Here is a 20,906-nt window from a genome sequence, read left to right on the forward strand (position 1 = left end):
GATTTCAGGGCATCGTTAGAAAATGACGACCTTGCACATTCTGTACTTTATTCACACTTGACCTCTTCCTGCAGAAATCGGAAGTGACGCTTTCCAAAAATTTTTACATCTTCTGGGTGACAAAATCACCCTAAAGGGCTGGACAGGCTACCGCGGCGGTCTGGACACCAAAAGTAAGCTCACCTCCTGATCTCTTCTGCTGCCATTTGTATAACTTCTCTAGTAGTCAGCCTGACCTGTATTTGGATTTAGTCCCAAGGTGGGGAAGGGATGGACAGGAAAGGATGAGAAGGAATTTGAGCTTCATACCCAGTCGGACGCAGGGCGGCTGGACACATCTGGGGCCTCCGTTGAGTCTGGCAAGTCCAAGTCCACCCTCAAACAGCCCCTACGTGTGGCAGGCCACGGTCCGTGAATACTTACTGTCGAGAGCCTCTGTGTACCAGGGCTATGTGAGGCTCCGGGGACGTAGCAATGGATACACCAACATGGTCCCTACCTTTCTAGGAGCTGATAGTCCAGTGGATAGCACAGACCCTAAACAGATAATTACCAAATACCTTAGCACTAAGTGCTTGGAGGAACAAAGAAGAAACAGTGCAGAGTGCCGTGGGGCATTTTCCCTAATCTGGGGGATGAGAGCGGGCTTCCCTGAGGGAAGGATGAGAGGGAGTAATTTGAGTCTTGAAGGGAGAAGAGAATTCCAGGCAAGAGAACATTTGTGAAGTCGCTGAGTGAGGAAAGAGCCTGATGTGTTCTAGAAACTAAGAGAACATCTTCACGGCAAAGGGACTGGAGAAGAGGAGGGGGCGATCCCGCGGGGAGTTTGAGATCACATGAAAAATTTCGGATTTTATTGTAAATGGAGTTGGATGTCATGAAAGGGTTTTAAGTAGAGGCGTGGTGGGGTCTGATTGCACCCTCCAGCCAAACTTGCCGGCCGCGGTGTGGGGAATGACCCGGCAGGGTGCATGGGCACACGGTGAACCTGACCGCCCATAGGTTCGCTACCCCCACTGCCAATACTCAGCCTCTCCGTTACGGTCACAGCCACCATCCACTGAACGCTTGCTGTGGCCTGGTACCCTGCAAGTATAATCTTGAAAACATCCCTAGAAGGTAGTTACTAGTTTTATCCCCGTTTTCAAATTAAGAAACTGAGGCTTCGAGAAAATTAAGGTGACTTGTTAAAAGGAACGTAGCTGAGAACTCGAACCCAGGTCTGCTTAACTCCAAAGCCAGTGGTTTCAGCCACTCTGCCCGTGAGAGTACTTGCTTTGTTTTATGGACGTCATAATTATGTGTACGTCATCTCGTGTTAATTTTGTCCCATACACGAGCAGTAACTGGAAGGCAAGAGATTGCAGCACCTTCTCCTTTTAAAGCCCAGACGTCTGTGTGAATCAGACAGCAAGCGAGCTTAGAGCGGGGAGGAAGAGGGCTCTCCATGTGGGCAGGAGCCTTGTATTAGCTGGTCAGTGAGCCATACTGTGGCTTCCGCTCAGGGGGATAACCCAGAATGATCTTTGGGAGTGTACTAACTGTGTGCTGTAGTCCCCCAGCCTACAAATAAAGACTATTTCCTTAGGGTGTCAGAATGCTCTGTGTCTACTAAATGCTCATGTTTATGTCTTACAGATGATACCACAGGGATACATTCAGTTTATACTGTCTACCAAGGGCATGAGATCATGTTTCATGTTTCCACCATGTTGCCATATTCCAAAGAGAACAAACAGCAGGTATGTGCGAACACAGGCTCTTTGAGAACACACAGACCATCACATAGTGACCTAAATGTGGAGAAATCGTCGCTATGATTTCATAGAACAAGAAACCGTATGTGCTAATATATGAACTGAACTTCAGGCACCAGTGTAGGGACGTTTCTAGTCTGTGTATTTGAACTTTCCACAAGCCTTGGGGAGCACTGTTCTCACCAATGCTATCCCCTTAGATAAGGGATCAGAGATAATCATGCACACACGTGTCTCTGTGTGAACGTGTATGTGTATTTGCATGCGTGAGTGTGGTTTTACAGACTCGTGAGAAACTGTTTTACGTAGATGTCGCCTTTGCTCTGAGACTTCTCTCCGTGTGTCCGGTATCTCATCAGAGACTACCCAGGTCATGAAGCCAAGTGAATCCTGAGTGCCGGCTGACAAGCACTTCCCAGGGCCTTGCAGGAAGTTAACGCCGAGTATCTGCATGAGCTGTGTTGTACTGGGGGGGGGCGGGAATCTACCTGACGCACCCCAGAGACTGGCCGTTTCCAGAAGATTTTCCAGTTTGTGGGAATTTAGATAGAACAAAGATACATGTTGCTGGTTTTTGAAGGATTTGGGGGGGCATTCCGTTTAACTTTTTATTAGATCTTTATCCCTTTTTTATGCATTGAAGGCATCGTATGAATAAATATCACAAGCGTGGATGGACAGTTGGTCAGCAAAGATTTGTGAGAAATAGGAACCTGGAGAGGGGAGGTGATGGGCTCAGAGGCTTTTGTTTCTAAGCACATGTAATTCTTAGTTCAGTAAGACCTCATCGGGGGGAAAGACACAAAACAAACCAGTGGGCTAAAATGTGGCGTTCCATGGGGCGCCTGGGTGGCTCGGACGGTGAAGCATCCGACTTCGGCTCAGGTCATGATCTCAGAATTTGTTGAGTTTGAGCCCTGGGTCAGGCTCTGTGCTAACAGGTCAGAGCCCGGAGCCTGCTTCAGAGTGTGTGTCTCCCTCTCTGCCCCTCCCCCACTCATACTCTGTCTCTCTCTCTCAAAAATAAACAAAACATTAAAGAAATTATTTTTCAAATAAATAAAATGTGATGTTCCAGTCGTGAGATATAAAGATGCTTCGGGGACGTGGCAGGGAGGGATAGGAAGAGCCAGTTCTGTCGGATGGTTTGGGGCCTGGAGTAAAGAGCTGGTGGGTTTATCCTGCAGGCATCGGAGACCCACTGGAGGTCTTAAGCTCATTCTGGTTTTAGAAGGCTCACTCTGGGAGAGGGCAGGTGGGAACAGGAAGTGCCTTGGCCCAGCACGACTGCTTAGTGGCTGAGGTCACTTTCTGCAAGGCATCTTCCTTTGCAGGGTCGTGGGCACCTTTATTATCAAAGGAGCTGAAGCTCTTAGGATCTTAGGGTCATACGCTGAGGGGGGACTGAGCTGGCCTTCCCCGTCATTATGAATTACAATGACCTCCTACAGCTCAACAATAATATCACAGAACTTCCCCTGAAATGTTTTACAATCTTCCTCCTCCCTGCACTCTGACCTTTTCAGCCCTGCACAATCACCAGATTGCCCATGTCTTGTGACAGGTAGGGGCATTAGCCAGAGAGACAGGAGCAAAGAATGTGACATTTCAACCTTTGCCCAACTCTGAAGACGTGAACCTTATCTCTTCGAGGGGCTGTCAGTGTATTAAGGCGTGACCACCCTCGCCAGCAGCTCTGTAATATCCCCAGGTGGACCCGGTATTCTCAACATCGTGGTTGTCTCCGTGGTAGCACTTGGGGCCTCCACTTGCCAAGCATCAGTAGGTAGGAGGCAAAACAAAACTCAAATTCGTGTCTATTGCCAGGAAGATCAGACAGGTGGGAAGAGAGACAAAGAAACACAGGACACTAGTGAACCTTAACAGTGCCCAATCATGGCAGAGCAGAGAAAAACCACTGTCTGTGAGCCTCTCTCCGTACCTTGGGGGCCTAAGGTAACAGACAATAAGGCAGAGGCCAGCCTGGCTCATCAAATCTTGCTGCTTTTGGACCTCCCAACATCTAGAACATGAGGGGAACGGTCTGAGCCATATCCCAAATCTGACATAAAGAAGCCACCCCTCGCACAGTTTGTAGGTTCTGGTATTCCTGTGACTTCTACGTCTCTCCTCCTCTGTCACTGAACCAAACCTGAACTGGGGGGTGACGGAGAGGGAGGTATTGATATTTGCCTCTGTGGGGCCTCATCTTTCTCCTAACTCCCTGTGATGTCACGTACCACTGACATCTCCTGGTCTCCCAACTCCAGGCCCTGAGGGCAACTTGTAGAACTGGATGAAAGCACAGCTCCGTGAGCAGCCCATCTGGGCCCAGTCCTAGCTCTGCTAAGAACTAGCTGCGTGATCTTGGGCACGTGATGAGCCCTGCCTGGCCCGGGGTGCAGTTCTTGGCCCTCTTGCCACCACCTCCTACTCTCATTCACTCCGTGGATGATCTCCCCTGGTCTCAGGGCTCTAGATAGCTTTTATACGCTGATTCCCAAATTTACGTCTCCATCCGGAAGTCCAGACTCAGGTGCAGCCTTCTTGGCACCCTCTGGGGCTAGATGCCTCGAGCCCAACGTGTCCAAAATTGCACCCCGACTCTCCTGCAGCCTCTCCTTTCTCAGTGGAATTGCTGGGTCGTGTGGTAATCCTGTGGTTAAGTGTTTGGGGGACCAGCATACCGTTCTCCACAGCAGTTGCCCCATTCTGGATTCCCAGCAGCAGTGCACAAGAGCTCGACTTTCTCCGCGTCCTCGACAGCACTTTTATTTCCAGGTGTTTTATGTTTTCTTCGGCTTTGTTTTGTTTTGCCATAGCTAGCCTAATGGGTGTGAAGCGGCAGCCCATCGTGGTTTTGATCGGTGATGTGGAGCATCTTCTCATGTGTTGATCACATCTCCTTGGGAGAAATGTTTATTCAACTCCGGTTGCCCACTTTTTAATCAAGTTATTTGATTTGTTGTTGTTGAGTTGTCGGAGTTCTGTATATTCTGGATATAACCCCTTATCAGGTGCATGATTTGTAAATTTTTTTTAAGTTTATTGATTTTGAAAGAGAGCGTGTGAGCAGGACAGGGGCAGAGAGAGAGGGGGAAAGAGAGAGAATCTCAAGCAGGCTCCTCACTGTCAGCACGGAGCCCGACACGGGGCTCAAACCCACAAAGCGTGAGACTGAAATCAAGAGTCAAACACCCAACCGCCTGAGCCACCCAGGTGCCCCTGTAAATATTTTCTCCCATTCTGTGTGCTGCTGCCTTTCCATGTGTCAGTGGTGTCCTTTCTTGGGCCAAAACTTTAAATCTTGATGCAGTCCATTTTATCTCATTTCCCCTTTTGTTGGGTGTGCTTTTGGTGCCACAGCCAAGAGATGATTGCCAAAAATAATGACTTTTGTAGTTGAATTGAAATTATTAGGACATCCCTAAACCTTCATTTCCTCATTTGCAAAACTGGGACAATATCTAGTAAGAATCAGAAAGGAATCCTGTTCTCCAGGAGCTTATACTTCAGAATAGGGGACACACCAGGGATCCACGGAGAACAGTGAATCCTTCTGTTTGGCCGATTAAGCAAAGGTCTAGGACAGGGGGTTGGCAAACGATGGCACATGGGCCAAACTTCACATACTGCCTGTTTTGTTAAATTGTTATTGGAACACAGCCATGCCTACCCGTTTATGGATCGTCTATAGCTGCGTTTGTACCATGACAGCAGAGCTTATGGGTGCAAACAGACAATATGATCTACAAAGCCGTAACTATTTATTGTCTGGCCCTTTACAGAAAAAAATTGCTGACCACAGGTCTAGGACATCAGTTTTGAAAGGTCAGCTGAGGTCAGATTACATAAGGCCATTGTCCTCCCCAAGTACATCTTTCAGAAGTAGCTAAGGCATTTATAAACATGCACATGTTTGACCCCTTCCCCAGGAAATTCTCATGCAATGCCTCTTGTCTGGGGACCTTGAATGCCAGGCTAAGAGGATGAAGTAGGAACAAAGGTGGACACAATCACGACAGCAAAATGGGAGAGAATGGAGGCAAGGAGGCTAGTTCGGAAGCTTCTGCAGAAGGGGAGGCCAGAAGAAAGGCAGGTCTGCATTGGGTGAGGAGCTGAGGAGATGGTTAGGAGAGCCTGGAGCCTGGGCTGGTAGAACACAGGAGGCAGGAAGTCAAACACGATGGAAGTTTGGGGCTCTGTGACCGTTGTGGTTTCCATACTGTGTTAGTTTTTTAACCCTGTGACTCTGCCACATTTGAGTAACCTCCTCAGCGGTGTTACTTATGCTTTCATCCAGGTGGAGAGGAAGCGCCATATTGGAAATGACATCGTCACCATCGTGTTCCAGGAGGGAGAGGAACCTTCTCCTGCCTTTAAGCCTTCCATGATCCGCTCCCACTTTACACGTATCCTGGGCCTTTGTAAACAAGTTTAGTGAGCTGTTGGTCAACCTCATGGGTCTAAAGTGACCCTCAAAACAAATGTTACCATTGACTTGCTTGTCGTAGTTGTTTTGTGTCGCTAGATTTTTAGAGCCACTGTTCTGGACTTTTCCCTCAGGGTTATTTGGCTCTCATCTTTTCTCCATCCATTGGAGTAATGGATAGACTCATCCTCAGAGAATTCTTGGCTTCTGGAATATCGTTTCTTTCCTCAAGTAGTCTATGAAATAAGGGAAACTTCTTAACCATCCATCAGTAATAAATGGACTAGAAGAATTATGGGTAGTGAACCCTCTGAGAAATTTGTGGTAGTCAAATAAAAATTTGAATTGAATTGAAGTTATTAGAGTTCAGTTAAATTTAGTTAAATAAAAATTCACAAATTAAAATAGCCAAAATAGTGTTTCTTTCTTGATCCTAAAGCCTGGTGATAACTACTGTATTACCACCTCTTAAAATTAGAGAAATGATGGAATGAATCATATTTCTATTCACTTTTCCCTCTGCTTCCTCAAATCCCTGCTTAGCTCATATTGCTGGCAAAGTCCTGCTGAAGTTCTCTGTAATGTCCAAGCTCAGCTCATTCAGACAGGCATAGGACATGAGTTTGGCCAGCCCAACAGATATCATCGTGGCCCTGTTGCTTTGGGTCACAGGCCATGACAGCCCAAGACCCAAAGGTGGTGCCTCCACAGATTGTATGTGGTAAATAAAGGTAAATAAAGGGCAGCTAATAGACATTTTCCGAATAAATTCTGCTCTAATTATTCATGTTCCCTGGAGACTCCAGTAAAAATGTTGGGGAACAGGACCACTGTGACTCATTGTATCTGGAAGTAGATTTCTCTGTGTGTTTTGACTTGCTCATTGTCACCTAATAATACGGCCTGTACGTTTTTAGAAGTGGGAAATGGCCAGATTTCTTCCAGGAGGGCAGGGAAGAAAACATTTATGCACCTGCGCTTCAACAATAATTGTTTTTGCTCCCACCCCTGCTCATTAAGTGACCTCTCGCTCCATTCACTGGGATTTAGGGCCACCACTTCCCCTTTCCCGAAGCAGTACTTCTTCTAGAACGGAAGTTTTCTCCAGGTGGGGAGAGGGGGGTGGCACTTTAAGTGACCGAGAGGCAGTCATGATGTTTAGAAGCCCCTTTGTTGTTAAGTTTTAGATTTGGGGCTTGACACATTTGTTTCCAGAAAGCGGCCAGCAGATAGTTAACGTAGCCTCTTTCCTCTGGGTCCAGCAATGGAAACAGCTGGAGGGACTGATGGCCTTTTAGCCCCGGCTGAGGAAAGTGTGGGAGAGGAGCTGCCAGGGGAGGAGGAGGAATAGGAGAAAGAAAGCAAAGCTGGACGAGGTATGGTACCGGTTTAGACTCGGCGCACCTGTCACAACAAAGTAGCTTCTACGTTGGTTTGTTTTGGTTTGTTTTGTCTACCAAAGCCAGAAGGAGAGAGAGGGAAGGTGTGCAGTGGAAGCACTTAATTTGCTTTTATTTACAAAATGGGTGACGGGAAATGTGTGTCTAATTTCATACTGGGACGTGGTTTGTATTTCCAAGCCAACAAATTGCTCTTTTGGCTTTTTTTGGCTGCTTAGTGGCGTAATAGCTTACATTTGTGTTGCTTTTCTGACAGACGGAGAGACAAAGCTCTTTCCCCCAAAGGATGAGCACACAGAGGTTGAACTTCTGCCTTCCTGGGCTGTCTCCTTTAAAATAGTCAAGGCTCCATCTCAGCCTAAGTGACAGATGCCCTGAGCACAGAAGTGCGGATCTGGGATGATTCTGCACAAGGGATTTCAAGGCACAAGCCGTTGACTATGAGCGTTGGGGTCGTTGATTACATTTCCTTAACCATCACCACAGATATTTTTGCCTTAGTGAGGTATGATCAACAAAATGACAATTACAGGTAGGTGATGACTTTCTCTCAGTCGCTTGTTCTATTTCTCACGTTTACTTGTTAATTTGGCATTCATTCGATGACTTCTACACATATTTGCTGATTGATTTGGTCTGGGAAGCTTGATGAGAATCAGTCAATACGATGTCTTAAAATACCAAGTAAGCTGCCTGGTATGCAGTGGGTGCTCAATGGTGGCCTTTGCTATATTATTCCTGGCGTCCTTGACCTTGCCCACAGCTTGGTAGGTTGGACCATGAAGGAGTCAGGAAGGCCTGGCCTCTGCCCTAAAGCCCATGGGAGAACCACACAGTGCCTGAGGCTCTGGCAGCCCAGAGAAGGCACACCTCCCGGGGAATGAATATTCTTAACATATCACGTAGGCAACTGTACAAAAATGTAAGGTCCAGATATTTGGTGATCTTTGAAGAAAAACCTAGTAATTCTGAAATGTTCTCTATGTAGGCTGAAAATATTTTCAGAAGAAAGTGTACCACTCTTTGGCCCCCCCTTGCCATCCCCACCGGTGTTTACAGACCACCAGGAATTCAGGGACTTTTTGCTAGTGAAATGTAAGTCTCTATTTTGAAATTTTTTTGCAACTTGTTCTACATTAGAATACATTCCTTCAGATTCTCCAAGGATGCTGTGTAAGAAAATACCATTATTTAAGCATGGATCCCATTCCACGTTCTGTTAATTCTTCATGTGAAACACTCAATTTTCTGGTAGTGATACGTAGATCTTCTCCTGTGTCCTACTCTATATCTACCGTCTTGCTCACCTGCCTTGAAGTTTATCTGTACTCACCCACGCACAATACCAAGGAGCCTCAAGTTTGCATTTCTGCCCAGGGTTCTGATATGGCCATTTCTCTGGCCGAATCTCCAGCTACATGTATATCTGTGTCTTTGTTGGAGAGTGGGAAGCAGGTGAGGCAGAGTGGTTCTGTGGGTATGTACTTAGGGGAAGGGGAGTTGTTAGCAAGTGCGTGTGTGTGTGTGTGTGTGTGTGTGTGTGTGTGTGCGCGCGCGCGCGCGCATGCCCATGAGAAAGACAGACCCACAGAGAGAATGTGGATATGATACGTGTAGAACCTGGCCATCCAGTCTTCACTAGCTGGTGAGCATACATTTTAGCTCCACCGATAATTCTCAAACACCTGACCCTGAGCCCCCCATCTTCTGAACCCCAAGAGCTCGCTTCCTCCCTCCCCGGAATAGCCCGGTTATTACAGCTGTAAGTCCGGCTCGCAGGCTGCATCCAGAAGAACGCGCCCAGTGCTGCCAGATATTCCGAGTTTTAGAAACAAGCCAAAAATCTGAAATGGTATGTGAAATTGCCTGAATCTTACAATGGGGGTCCACGTGTTTCAAGTCCAGAGGATCAGGTAGAGAGCAAGAAACAGACCTGAAGCAGAGTCAGCAACGGAGAATAGGTTTAGCAGCTAGAAATGGGGAGCATCTTGGAAGCCAGGGCTCAGGAGGTAGGCAGTCTTTACAGAGCGTCTGCAGCAGGGACAGGGCCGCTGCAGGCATGGAGCCCTTGAACCATGATTAGAGATGATTCAGGAGCCTAAGAACCCAGCTTATTGGTATATCTGCTGATTTCAACGGAGTCAGTCAACAGAGTGACTTTGAGCAGCACCCTTGGATGCTTGGGTAGAATGAGGCAAAGGCCTCAGTTGATCTATAGTTGAAAACATGCACAGTCGATCTAGTGGAAAACGTGGAAGTCGATCTATGGGCTGTGAAGAGGGTCGTTGAAGGAATAGAGCATGGAGCCAGGAAGGACCGGGAGGGATTGATGGACTGAGAGAAAAGGTACAAGCCAGGGGAGCCAAAGTCTTTTTGAATTCCAGACTGGATGTTAACAGGAGAGAGGAAGAAGGCCAGGCAGGAAACTCCAAGATCACAAGAAATGGCGTTTCAACAGGATTTTTAATCTTTTCCCTTTATTTGGCTGAAACAGGTCATTTAAAATGGATTTTTTTTTTCTGGGGCACTAAGGAAATAATATCCTCAAACAAAAAATTTCCAGTCACAGAATTAAGAGAAACTAACGGGTGTGCCTTAAATGCATTCAGTTTAATTTCCTTAAGAGGTATCTTACCACAAACAAGCCCAGCTTGTCCCCAGCACTCAGATCCTATCCAGGAAATGCCTGGGCCCAAGAAGTTCATTTTTCAGTCTGTGAACACTGACTTCCTTTGGCACATTATATGAGAAAAATAATAGTTAACATTTATTCAGTTCGATATGCCTAGTATGGTGCTAACCCTTTATATGTATTATATCATTTAAATTCTTATATTGATCCTATAAGGAAATACAGTTATACCCATTTTACAAGGTAGAAAATTGAGGCCCCCCCAAGAAGCTAAATAATTTTCTTAAGAATGTAGCAGCACAGCTGGGATTCAAACCCATAACTGTCTTGATTTCAAGCTCCTAACCCCTATTGCACACTTTCTGTTCTGGGGTCTGACGTGGAACTGGACACTCCACTTTCCTGACCCTTAGTGTCTGTAGCCCACTAACCATCAGCTTTTTTTGCTCAGAAGAAACTTCCATTAGGGCAAGAACCCCAGTACTCTGCTTAGGCAGTTGTTATTTTTCCTAACAAAATGTAGCAAATACATATTTAATCCTGTTAAATGGCATCCTGGTGGTTTGGCCCATGTGTTGGATGGGTGTGTAGATGGTTAGGTAGGTAGATGTTTGGGTGGATGGATGGATGAATGGATAGAGTGGGGGGAGGGAGGAAGGAAGGGAGGGAGGGAGGGAAGGAAGGAGGAATGCTAGATGGGGGCAGGTTGGGTGTGTACTAGGTCAAGTAATTAGATACACCCTCTGCTCTGGAAGCTTGAAGTCCAACGGGAAAGGTAAGACAGAGATACCTATGGACTATGGGTTTGGATAGAAAAATTTAGAGAGTTAGACATTCTTCCATGGAGGAAGGGTAGTGCCAGTGGTAATACCAGTATTTGGAAAGTGGGTGGCATTCACTGCAAAGAGTTTCCTTGAGAAGGACATTCTTCAATAGCATGTTAGTATTCGTAACTCCCTTTATAATTTGATTTATTTTAGTAATTAATGGTGAAAAAGCCACTTTGGAAACCCCAACATTTGCCCAGAAACGTCGACGTACTCTGGATATGTTGATTCGATCTTTATACCAGGATTTGATGCCAGATTTACATAAGGTAACCCTGGGTCCGTGGTCCTCTTTCCTTCTCATGGGTTTGGGTTAAGAACACCAGTCCTAGCAATGAGTCCTGGTTAGACAAACACAGGAGTTGCCTTGATCCTTGCTGTTAACACCGGACTGTGGCCACCATGGCCAACATTGGTTCTCTCGTTGTTACCACAAGAAAGAGTGTGGAATGTCCATACACAGGAACGTGGTTTTCAGAAACCACAGACCTGTGGGAATGGAGGTGCAGACTGGGGGCATGAGTGTCAATCCATAATCCCTGGAGCATTCGAGAGTGCTTTTTGGGGGTGCCTGTCCTTGGTGGTACTATTCAGCATTACCAGTGACATAGAGCTGATGGATAGGCAAAAGTAGGGATTTGGGAGAGACACTGGGAGCTTTTTAAGGTTTTCCGGAGATTTACTGGCCAGCCCCATATTCAGGCACCGAAACAAGTATTTACATTTACTGCAGATTCACTTTGTGCCAGGCACTTCCTAGGCTGAAGGTATCTCCACACTGATGGGACCCAGCGCCTCCCCCGGGGCCTCCAGGGCCCTTCGGGCTCTTTAGAATCCTCCAGACTCAGTGTGAGATCACCAGATGCACGGGCTCATTGATGCAGAGTAAAAGTAGTGCTACTTAGAAGTATTCCCCGCCTTTAACAAGAGATCCCAGAACAAGTGGGAAGACTCCCCTAGATTCCTTGCGTTCATAAACTCCAGCAAAAGGAACCACCAGTGATGTGCGTAAATACGTGTGGCGTCAGTTTCAGGTGCTTACATGGGGAGATGAAGAATATCCAAATGAGCTGGTGCTCAGGTGATCCTTTCCCTTCAGCACAGGGACCACCACCATTTTATAGGTACCCCTTGACTTCCGGCTGGCCAGTACATCCTAACTACTTGCAGGGATCGGTCTAGACCAGCCCCAAGCGCTAAAGAGCAAGCCAGGATCACTAATCCGTCCATCCCCTTTTTTCCCTAAGGTCAGGGAGGGGTGCAGAGAGGGTGTCGAGATGAAGACATGAGGCCCCTCAGGTCCCAGCTGAAGCATGGCCTTCCCCAACGCCCGGTGAAGCCAAGTCCCCATATTAGGCACTCTCACATTCTGTGTATTTCCCCTCCGTAGACATTCTCCCATGTGCCAGTCATGACATCCATTCCTTAATCTGTCTCCCCCGTTAGACTGTGCTCTGCAAGGACAGACTGTGTATCACCGTCCTCCACCCACCCCGCCACCGCACATCTGGCAGAGTGGTGGGTGATCAGTCAGTGCTTGCTGATTGAATGAGTGTGCCCATTCTCTGTGCACTGGAAGAGAACTGACATTTACTGTGTGTGCGCCCAAGCCCTGTGCTAAGCACCTTACACGCACTTCCTCACGTGGTCTTCATAACACGCCTCGGAGACAGGTATTAGCCACACAAAGACACCAAGAGCCGTAAATTAACTCACTTGCCCAAAGTCACCGAGAGAGTTACAGTCACACGACTCCAAGGGGCGCCATTCACGCAGAATTCAGTACGCCTTGTGCCGGGGGCGGTGGGGGAAGGGGTGCCGCTCTCTGAGAAAGGCATCCCCGGAGCCGTGCAACATGGTGACTCGGTCACCCGGTAGGAAGTTAGTAAGCCCTGGAGCGACTGGCTCTCCACCTGTTGGCCTTTGACCCCTAGCATCTAGCACAGACCCTGGCACACAAGCCCTGCCCCACAAATGCTCATTGCGTCAACGGATACAGAGGTTGAAATAGCATTTGGACAAATAGGTTTGTGCGTTAGGAGAAGCCGAAGGATGGGACTTGACAACCATCTTTGGAATCCGTGACTTGTTTTTCTTTTTTAGAACATGCTTAACAGACGATCTTTTAGTGACGTCTTACCAGAATCGCCCAAGTCCGCACGGAAGAAAGAGGAGGCCCGCCAGGCAGAGTTTGTTAGAATAGGGCAGGTGGGTTTTATTCTGAAACCTCTTTGGCAAGATGTGCAGTTGTGAGACCCATCCACATCAGCTGACCCGCCTGCAAAGAATTTCATGTCTTTGTACTCCTGTGGGAGCTCTGCAGTTTCTTTTAAGATTACTGTGGAAATCACGAGTGAGGTTTTTGATAACCACGTAGGCGTAGCTCTGTGGGGGTGGGGGGAGCAAAGCTTTCTGCGGAAGAGTGAGTATCACTGTCTCGAAGCAGGGAGTCACAAGGCCCAGGCTGAGCTCCCTCTTGTCAAAGGAGCATGTACCATTTGCCTACCTCCTGGGCATTTTCTGAAGAGTGAGGAGCCACTGTGGGAAAAGCACCTTGAACTTCTCCCTGGCAGGAGTAAGCACAGAGCAGTGGCGTCCTCATGGACCCGAATTCCCACCCCGCTGCTTGGAAGCAATCCTCAGAATTTGGTGGCTCACTGTTAGCATCTGATTCCAGATTTTGGAGGAAATCGTTCCCCCTTTGCCTCACTCCCACATGACATTAGTATGTCTCAGTTCTGGGAGGTGACACAGCTTTCTGCCTTGATCTCTTGTCAACACAGAGAAGGAGAATGGCCAGCTGCAGCTAAGGTTCAGACCCAGAGGAGAGAACCAAGCAGAATCAAGTGACCCTGGAAAGCTAAGAGGCCAAAGTAACTGCACCAAACAGGTGCTCTGTGACAGGGGCGCCCCGACTCTGCTCTCAGAGATTCTGATTCATCAAGCTTGAGGAGGGGTCAGTCTCCCAGTGTGGAAATCCCTGCACTGAGACACTGATTAATTGAAATGACAGGATGGCCTCTGGGTCATTGGGGGCTTGGCCGTTGTCGTTAGGGCTTCACCATATTCAGCTGGCTGCATGCCGTGTCTTCAGTGATAGGGCAGTGTGGGAACCTGACACTTTAGTCTGAAATTACTCCTGTTTTATTAAACATTTTTCAAATCACAAGTGTTGAACCTACTGTTCCATTACTGCTTGCTAACAAACTTTAAAAGAGGTCTCTGTCCTGTAAGGCACTAAAACTGAAATCCATTGTGAGAGGGGACGCTCCGTCAAGCTTGGTGGCTTCGGGGATCTGTAAAAAAGAGGTGAGTTGATGATACTCTCCAGTTAGCCTGTGAATGTCCTTTGTCATCAGGGAAGCTATTGCAATTCTTAGAGATGTGTGGGACAGGAGGGAGAAGAGCTTGTCTGTTGCAGGGCCCTCAGGGGAAACCCCACATAAAATTGAGGAACAGTAAGTGAGAGTCCCCAATTTCCAGAGCGTGTGTGTGCCTTTGCGTGCTTAAATGGAGCAGAGCTGGTGGACCAGGCCTGGTCAGGCAGACAGGGCTGAGCAGTGCTCCTCAAGCCTTGTGTGTGTGCAGACCACCTGGACATAGTGACCAAATGCATGTCCCATTCAGGAGCTCTGGGGAGGAGTCAGGATTCTGCCTTTATAACAAGCTCTCATGGGGTGCCTGGACACACTCAAAGCAAAGCTCTAGGGCCATGTTTCCCAAGCTTCTGTGTATACTAGAATCACCTCCAGAGTGTCTGGGGTGAGCCCTGAGAATTTGCATTTCTAACAAGTTCCCAGGAGATACTGATGCTTGTTGGTCGAGGGCCACAGTTGAGAAACGGCTGCTTAATCTATAGTTCATTCAGCCACCCCAGAAATTCTGTGGCCTCTGTATCTACTTCTTACTTCCACTTTCCTTTGGCAGGGTGGGGGGAGGGTGGGTAAGGAAACTAGGGTGGTAATCAAAAAGAGAAGAGAAAACAATAAAATTGCATATAAACTTACTTGCATGATTTTGTATTGTAAAACCATTCCCGATGTACTTAATTATGTCCGTGTTCCAAGTATGTAACAGATAGTTAAATGGGACTAATCCACGGACAGAGCATCACTAGAGAAGTGTCCGTTATGAAAGCAGAAGAATTACGAACACATTTACTTTAGCGATGAAGCTGTAAATGATTCGCATCTGAATTGCAGACCCAGCACGCTATAAAGTCTGGTTTCAGGGAAACGATGAGCTCAAAACACAAGTGATGCTGGAAAACCACAACCAACTTAAGGCCAGATTGATGGCAAAGCATCTTTTCCAAAGGTTGCCCAAACTCCCACGATCGGCTTGCTTGTGTGAATGGTAGAATTCTCAATGCTGCCAAGAGCTGTATAAATACCAAATTCCAGCAGGATTTAGTAACCTCCTCGATAAGAAGTTCTGAGGCATACATAAAAATGAAAGGCTGTGGAAAGGTAACTTGTTCACCAGTGAACAGCAAAGAAAGAGCTTCCATTTTTTCCATCAGTGCATAACCTACGAGTTGGCCGCAGGCCTTCGTTGGAGAAACGGCCCCAGAGGCCCTCATGGACTTCTGTGCAGTCGGCTCGGTGGAGGCCAGAGTCCCTCATGCTGCTCCCAAGAGTGTTTTATTTCCAAAGAGGAGGCTTTGTCAACTCTCCTAGGCATCTGTCATTTCTTTTTTTTAATTTTTTTTTTTCAACGTTTATTTATTTTTGGGACAGAGAGAGACAGAGCATGAACGGGGGAGGGGCAGAGAGAGAGGGAGACACAGAATCGGAAACAGGCTCCAGGCTCTGAGCCATCAGCCCAGAGCCTGACGCGGGGCTCGAACTCCCGGACCGTGAGATCGTGACCTGGCTGAAGTCGGACGCTTAACCGACTGTGCCACCCAGGCGCCCCGGCATCTGTCATTTCATGAGCTGTGTTAATATTCCTAGAGGGACCAGCAAGGAGTCCTGCCTGCCCTTGGGCAGGAAGACCTGAAGGCCTCATTCTCTCCCCACAGAGTCTGCACCAAGCCCCTCGCGTGGCAGAAGGGAGTCCAGTGCAATGGCAAATGCCATCAGTCCTCAGAGCAGAGCCTCTATGGGACCGGGTCTGAGTTCTTATTGCTGACACTTCATACATGACATCCTCAAGCAACTTTGAGTCCGCAGCCCCTTTGAGAACCCATGAAATCAGTGGACACCCTCCCCCATACTCTAGTTCATTAAAATGTGCAAATGGCACGTGTACACAACATCTCGAATATAATTCCAGGGTTTCACAGACCTCCTTAAGCTCTTGATGGATTCCCTAGGAGCCTTAGAGCTCCTGGGTTTAGAACCCCTGTCCTGCATAAATGTTCCAAATTTGTGTCCTCCACTCAGAGAAAGTTTTGTTATTAAGAGTTGTTTTTCCGTCTTAGTGTTGCCTAACATTCAGATGTTAATGTCTGCCGCCAGCTGACATTTATGACGTCTTTGCTTTTTCATGGCCTCCTGTTCTAAGTCACAAAGTCAGAATTTCCAATCATCTTCTTAAGGGAAATGCCATTCCAATTAATGGCCCGAACTGGTGTGGCCTTTTCCAGGTTGTAAAATGTCGTCACATTCTTTGTGTGATCTTCCCAGAACAGCCTAAGCCTCATCTTGGCAATTAGAAGATTCACTTTGAGGCTTGTGAGTTTCTTAAAGGGAGAGCACATTTTTCGCAGCGTGGTAATACACACAGTATATTATCCCAAATAATGCCTTTGAAGGCAACCTCACAGCCCCCACTTCTACATTCAGTACGCCAATGTGTGTTTACCCAGTGCGTACAGACACGCCCCCGTGTGCATACACCGGGTCTTACACCGTCCCCAGGTGGCACGTCTAATTGAGAGTAAAAGCGAACATGTCACACTTTAACTTGTCCCTGAGAAACTCCAAAAACATCTTTGTCCTTTGAGGCTAAGCCACGTGCTTTGGAGGGAAGCCTGCCGGCCCCAGGCGTCCCCACTCAGCTCTGGGGCAGCAGTGAGGGAGGCTAACTCTGGTGCCTGAACCGAGCATGAGACTAAGGGGAAGAGTTTACAAGGTATGAATACATCACGTGGGGGAGCACGAATGCATTTGTCGGCAGCACTTTCCAGATTCTTACAAACAGGTGTTATTTTTTTTTTTTTTAAGATTCTCTAGCCTTAAGTGGGTCAGTAAGCATTTTCATGTTCAGACAATGTCAACTTCTTGCATCGTGTATGACTTCATAATTTTATCAAAGCAGCAACACAGGAATCAGGCTTTTTTGTGTGTGGAGGCTATATGGATCTTCCTTTTATGAAGACCTAATGTGAATTCTCCAAACAAATAGGCAGCAGTTGGTCCAAGTTCAAGTACTAAAGAAAAATGTGTGCTTAGAAGACGTTACCAATGCTCCGATTGGCCCCGAGGAGCATTATTACATATAGAGGCAGGTCATGGTGCCAGAAACTTGTGACTTCCCTCTTTTCCTACTGCATATGTATTTGAAAGGAGACCTTTCTTCCCAAGAAAGGTAACTGAGGGGCGCCTGGCTGACTCAATCAGTACAGCGTGTGACTCTTGATGTCAGGGTTGTGAGTTCAAGCCCCATGTTGGGTGTAGAGACTCCTTAAAAATAAAATCTTTAAAAGAGAGAGAGAGAGAGGGAGAGGGAGGGAGGAAGGTAACTGAGTCCAGGGCCCACTCAGCTCCCAGAGTTTGGGGATACGTGGGTCGCTGTCGCAGACGGTGTACTGTACCTTTCCATCTGAGGGGCCGTGGTGTATTCTTTCCGGTGCGCTTATTCTCCGAATCTTTTGTCACCTCGCAGCCTTGGGAGCCCCAGTGTTTCTGCAGTAATTTCCCTCACGAAGCCGTGTGTGCGGATCCCTGGGGCCAGGCCTTGCTGGTTTCCACTGATGCTGGCGTCTTGCTAGTGGATGGTTAGTGAGTAGCTGTCCTTCAAATGTCTTTCTTTGTGTAATTTGTAGTACTTCTAAGATGGGTGACCGCCAGCCAACTCCCTGTAGATAAACGCATCGTCCTCAGTGAGGTTAGCGAGGTTTCCTTTCCTTACAAAATTAACCCCTTCTTTTCAGGACAAGCAGAGGGAATATATTCTGAACAAGCGAGCCAGAGGGTGAGTCGTGCATGACAGGTTTATCCCTTCCCCAGATCTCCTTAGTCTGCGGACATCAAATGACCCACAAAAGGAATCTCCTTTTTGATCATTACTTATCATGATTCCACTATTTTACCTTAAATCAACAAGGACACCGTTGGTATTTCAAGCTCCTACCTCAGGGACATGCCCTCTATCGGAGCTCTTTTTTTTTTTTTTTTTCAAGGTTTCTGATTCAAAAAGTACTTGGTGTCCAAAACAAATAATAAGAATCTTAGATAACCCATTTAGGATGGATATAGACACAGATTATGACAGGAAGACACATATCAGCTTAATACAAAACCAAACTTTCTGACAACCGGGTGGATCACTGTGCCTGGGGAGGTGGTCATTTCCCTGTCAGCACAGATCGGCTGCCAGTGGGATGTGCCCTTGGGGAGGGTGCTGTGGAGAGAGTTCACCTTCTGATGGGGATTTCATTTAGACTCCCAATACTGTGCGGGCCCTTCCAACAGGAAGCCCCTTTGGATTTTTCCAGACTCCCAGTGAATGTTAAAGGGGTTAAACGCTGGTAGCAAGCCATCTCCTGGGGCTTCAGAGGGAGCCATGGGCACAGAGTCTGTCTTCCAAGGACATGTCCTCCACAGCACGGAAACAGACCACCCAGTCTCCGTTACCGTACTGATGTTTTATGAGATCCGGAAAGCCAACACTGAGAGGTGCCTAAAACAACAGCGCCCTAGCCAAGACCTTCTTCATTCCCTCCTCAGACGCTGTCAGCAGGTTTCCCAAGTGCCTGCTGTGTGCCAGGCCCTGTGCTAGGTGCCTTCTGTGGGAAGACAGGAGAGGAGGACCAGGCTTCATAATAGATTTATTTCTGACTTCATCTGTCACTTTTGATGCGTATTTCAGTTGCGTGTCCATAACGTCATTATTTAAGTATGTGTGTGTATAGCTACATAAACGTATATATAACTAATTCACTAAAAGGCAGATAATCTAAAATTTGTAAGCTGAGAATTGAAATTAAATATTTAACTTAGAAACTGCAAAACTGTTAGAGAATCTTTGTGATCTGGAAGAAAACTTAACCTCTGGGGGCTTCAGGTTTCTCTGAAGTGGGGGGAGTTTTTTAAGCAGCTGAAAACTAGTTTACAATAATGAAAACTGATGAAATAAAACGGGAAAGATGATCATAACAGGAAGGGACTGTGGACATTAGATTACCTACGTTAAATGTTTAGAGCAGTGCCGGGCACAGAGTTGTAATTTAGGAAACAGCAGCTATTACCTTTACAGTATCCCTCTGAACGTGCTAAAAGGTAACAAAATCCATAGGTTTTGCCAAAAGTGCAACCAAATAAAATAATTAAAAACAAAAAACAGTAACACACTATAGACGTTTAGTCCCATCTCTTAATTTTATAGATGAAAAAACTAAAGAAATGGCGTGACTTGCCCAAGATCACACAGCTGGTTAGCGGCACGTCCGGAACTGGAAGCCAGAGGTGGTTCCTAGTCCAGCGCTGTTCCCACTAAACCAACTACATTTTATTAGAATCAAATTAAACTCTACCAATGTTATTGTCTTCACCTTAACACAGATTTCAAAAAAAAAAAAAAATGTAGTCCCACGCAAATAATTATGTTCTGATCGAAAGAGTGTTACATTCTGCTTTTTGGTCGTTTTTAGGAATGAGGAAACACGCTTTACAATGACTATTTGCAGGGCTTGCCTAAAAACTGTTAGAGTTCTCTGCTTCTGTTTTTTTTTTTTTAAATGTCAAATCCAAATGAAGATCACCACGCCCCCTTCTGCAATTTTCATCCTCATGGATCCAAAATTTCTTGGAGGTGTCAGATACAAGGATCCTGGTCATGTGCCAGGCAATTCTTTTCTTCCACCTTGAGGGCAGTTGTCTGCCGCAGACGGCAGCCACATACACCCACGAGCTTGGATTTATTCCTCAGATTATTGTTTTCATTTCCTGGGTGTGCAGCACTGCTAGCCCTGTTCGCTTTTGTTAAGGAGAGAATAACCCTCCAGGCTTCCTTTGTATTCCTCATTGTGCTTCGAAGCCCTCATTCTCTTGGTATTTCTCTGTTTACCTTTTTCTTGTCGACACTTAATCATGTTATGAGTTGTTTCCATGAAGCCGAATCTCTCCGTTTCCTTTCAGGCCAGGTTCCACTCTGTCCCATTGGCGGCTGCTTCATTTCATTGGACCCACCCCCTTGAGAGTCTGCTGCTTTCAAGGTCGTTATTAAAACTCAAAGATCCTTTGTATTCTAAATGCAGCAAAAGCTACTTTGAAGGCAGACTACACCCTGATTAACTATGCTGCCGCCATTTGTTTTGGGGTTGCAGTCATAGAAAAAGCCAGCTCTAAAAGATCATTTCTTCATAAAGAGATTCCAAGAAGGAGAACATGGCAGTGAAACAGCCATTAAAGCCACGCGTCACTTTCTCATATCCCTGCTTCCTCCTTCCTGTGCTGTGTATAAACCTATTCAGCCACCTGTAGAAGAGTTGACGGAGAATAAATGCCAACTCACACTGTAGATAGGTGGGCTGTAGATGGTGTCCCTCTGTCTTAAATGTCAAATGAAGTGCTTCTGTCATGTATGAATTCCTGACAGTCCCCTAACCCTAACCTTGTGTGATGGCACCGTCAATCCATAGGGCTGCGGTGCTGCCTCTAGGCTAAGAGTACGGGCTTTGTCCCTATACAG

General features: G+C 46.8%; 1 protein-coding gene across 8 annotated transcripts in view; it reads left to right on the forward strand.

Moving 5' to 3' along the window:
- Positions 1-20,906, forward strand: part of GARNL3 (GTPase activating Rap/RanGAP domain like 3) — a 149,783-nt gene that overhangs the window by 103,620 nt on the left and 25,257 nt on the right. For all 8 annotated transcript variants that reach the window (XM_045043198.1, XM_023242730.2, XM_011288430.3 and 5 more), the window contains 9 exons: positions 75-173; positions 1,639-1,742; positions 6,061-6,169; positions 8,076-8,121; positions 8,578-8,684; positions 11,202-11,317; positions 13,152-13,256; positions 14,283-14,357; positions 17,880-17,991. In XM_045043198.1, coding sequence (XP_044899133.1) covers positions 75-173; positions 1,639-1,742; positions 6,061-6,169; positions 8,076-8,121; positions 8,578-8,684; positions 11,202-11,317; positions 13,152-13,256; positions 14,283-14,357; positions 17,880-17,991 — 873 coding nt within the window. The remainder of the gene's footprint in view (positions 1-74; positions 174-1,638; positions 1,743-6,060; positions 6,170-8,075; positions 8,122-8,577; positions 8,685-11,201; positions 11,318-13,151; positions 13,257-14,282; positions 14,358-17,879; positions 17,992-20,906) is intronic.

The sequence above is a fragment of the Felis catus genome, chromosome D4 (assembly GCF_018350175.1).
Source record: "Felis catus isolate Fca126 chromosome D4, F.catus_Fca126_mat1.0, whole genome shotgun sequence".
Classification (NCBI taxonomy): domain Eukaryota; kingdom Metazoa; phylum Chordata; class Mammalia; order Carnivora; family Felidae; genus Felis; species Felis catus.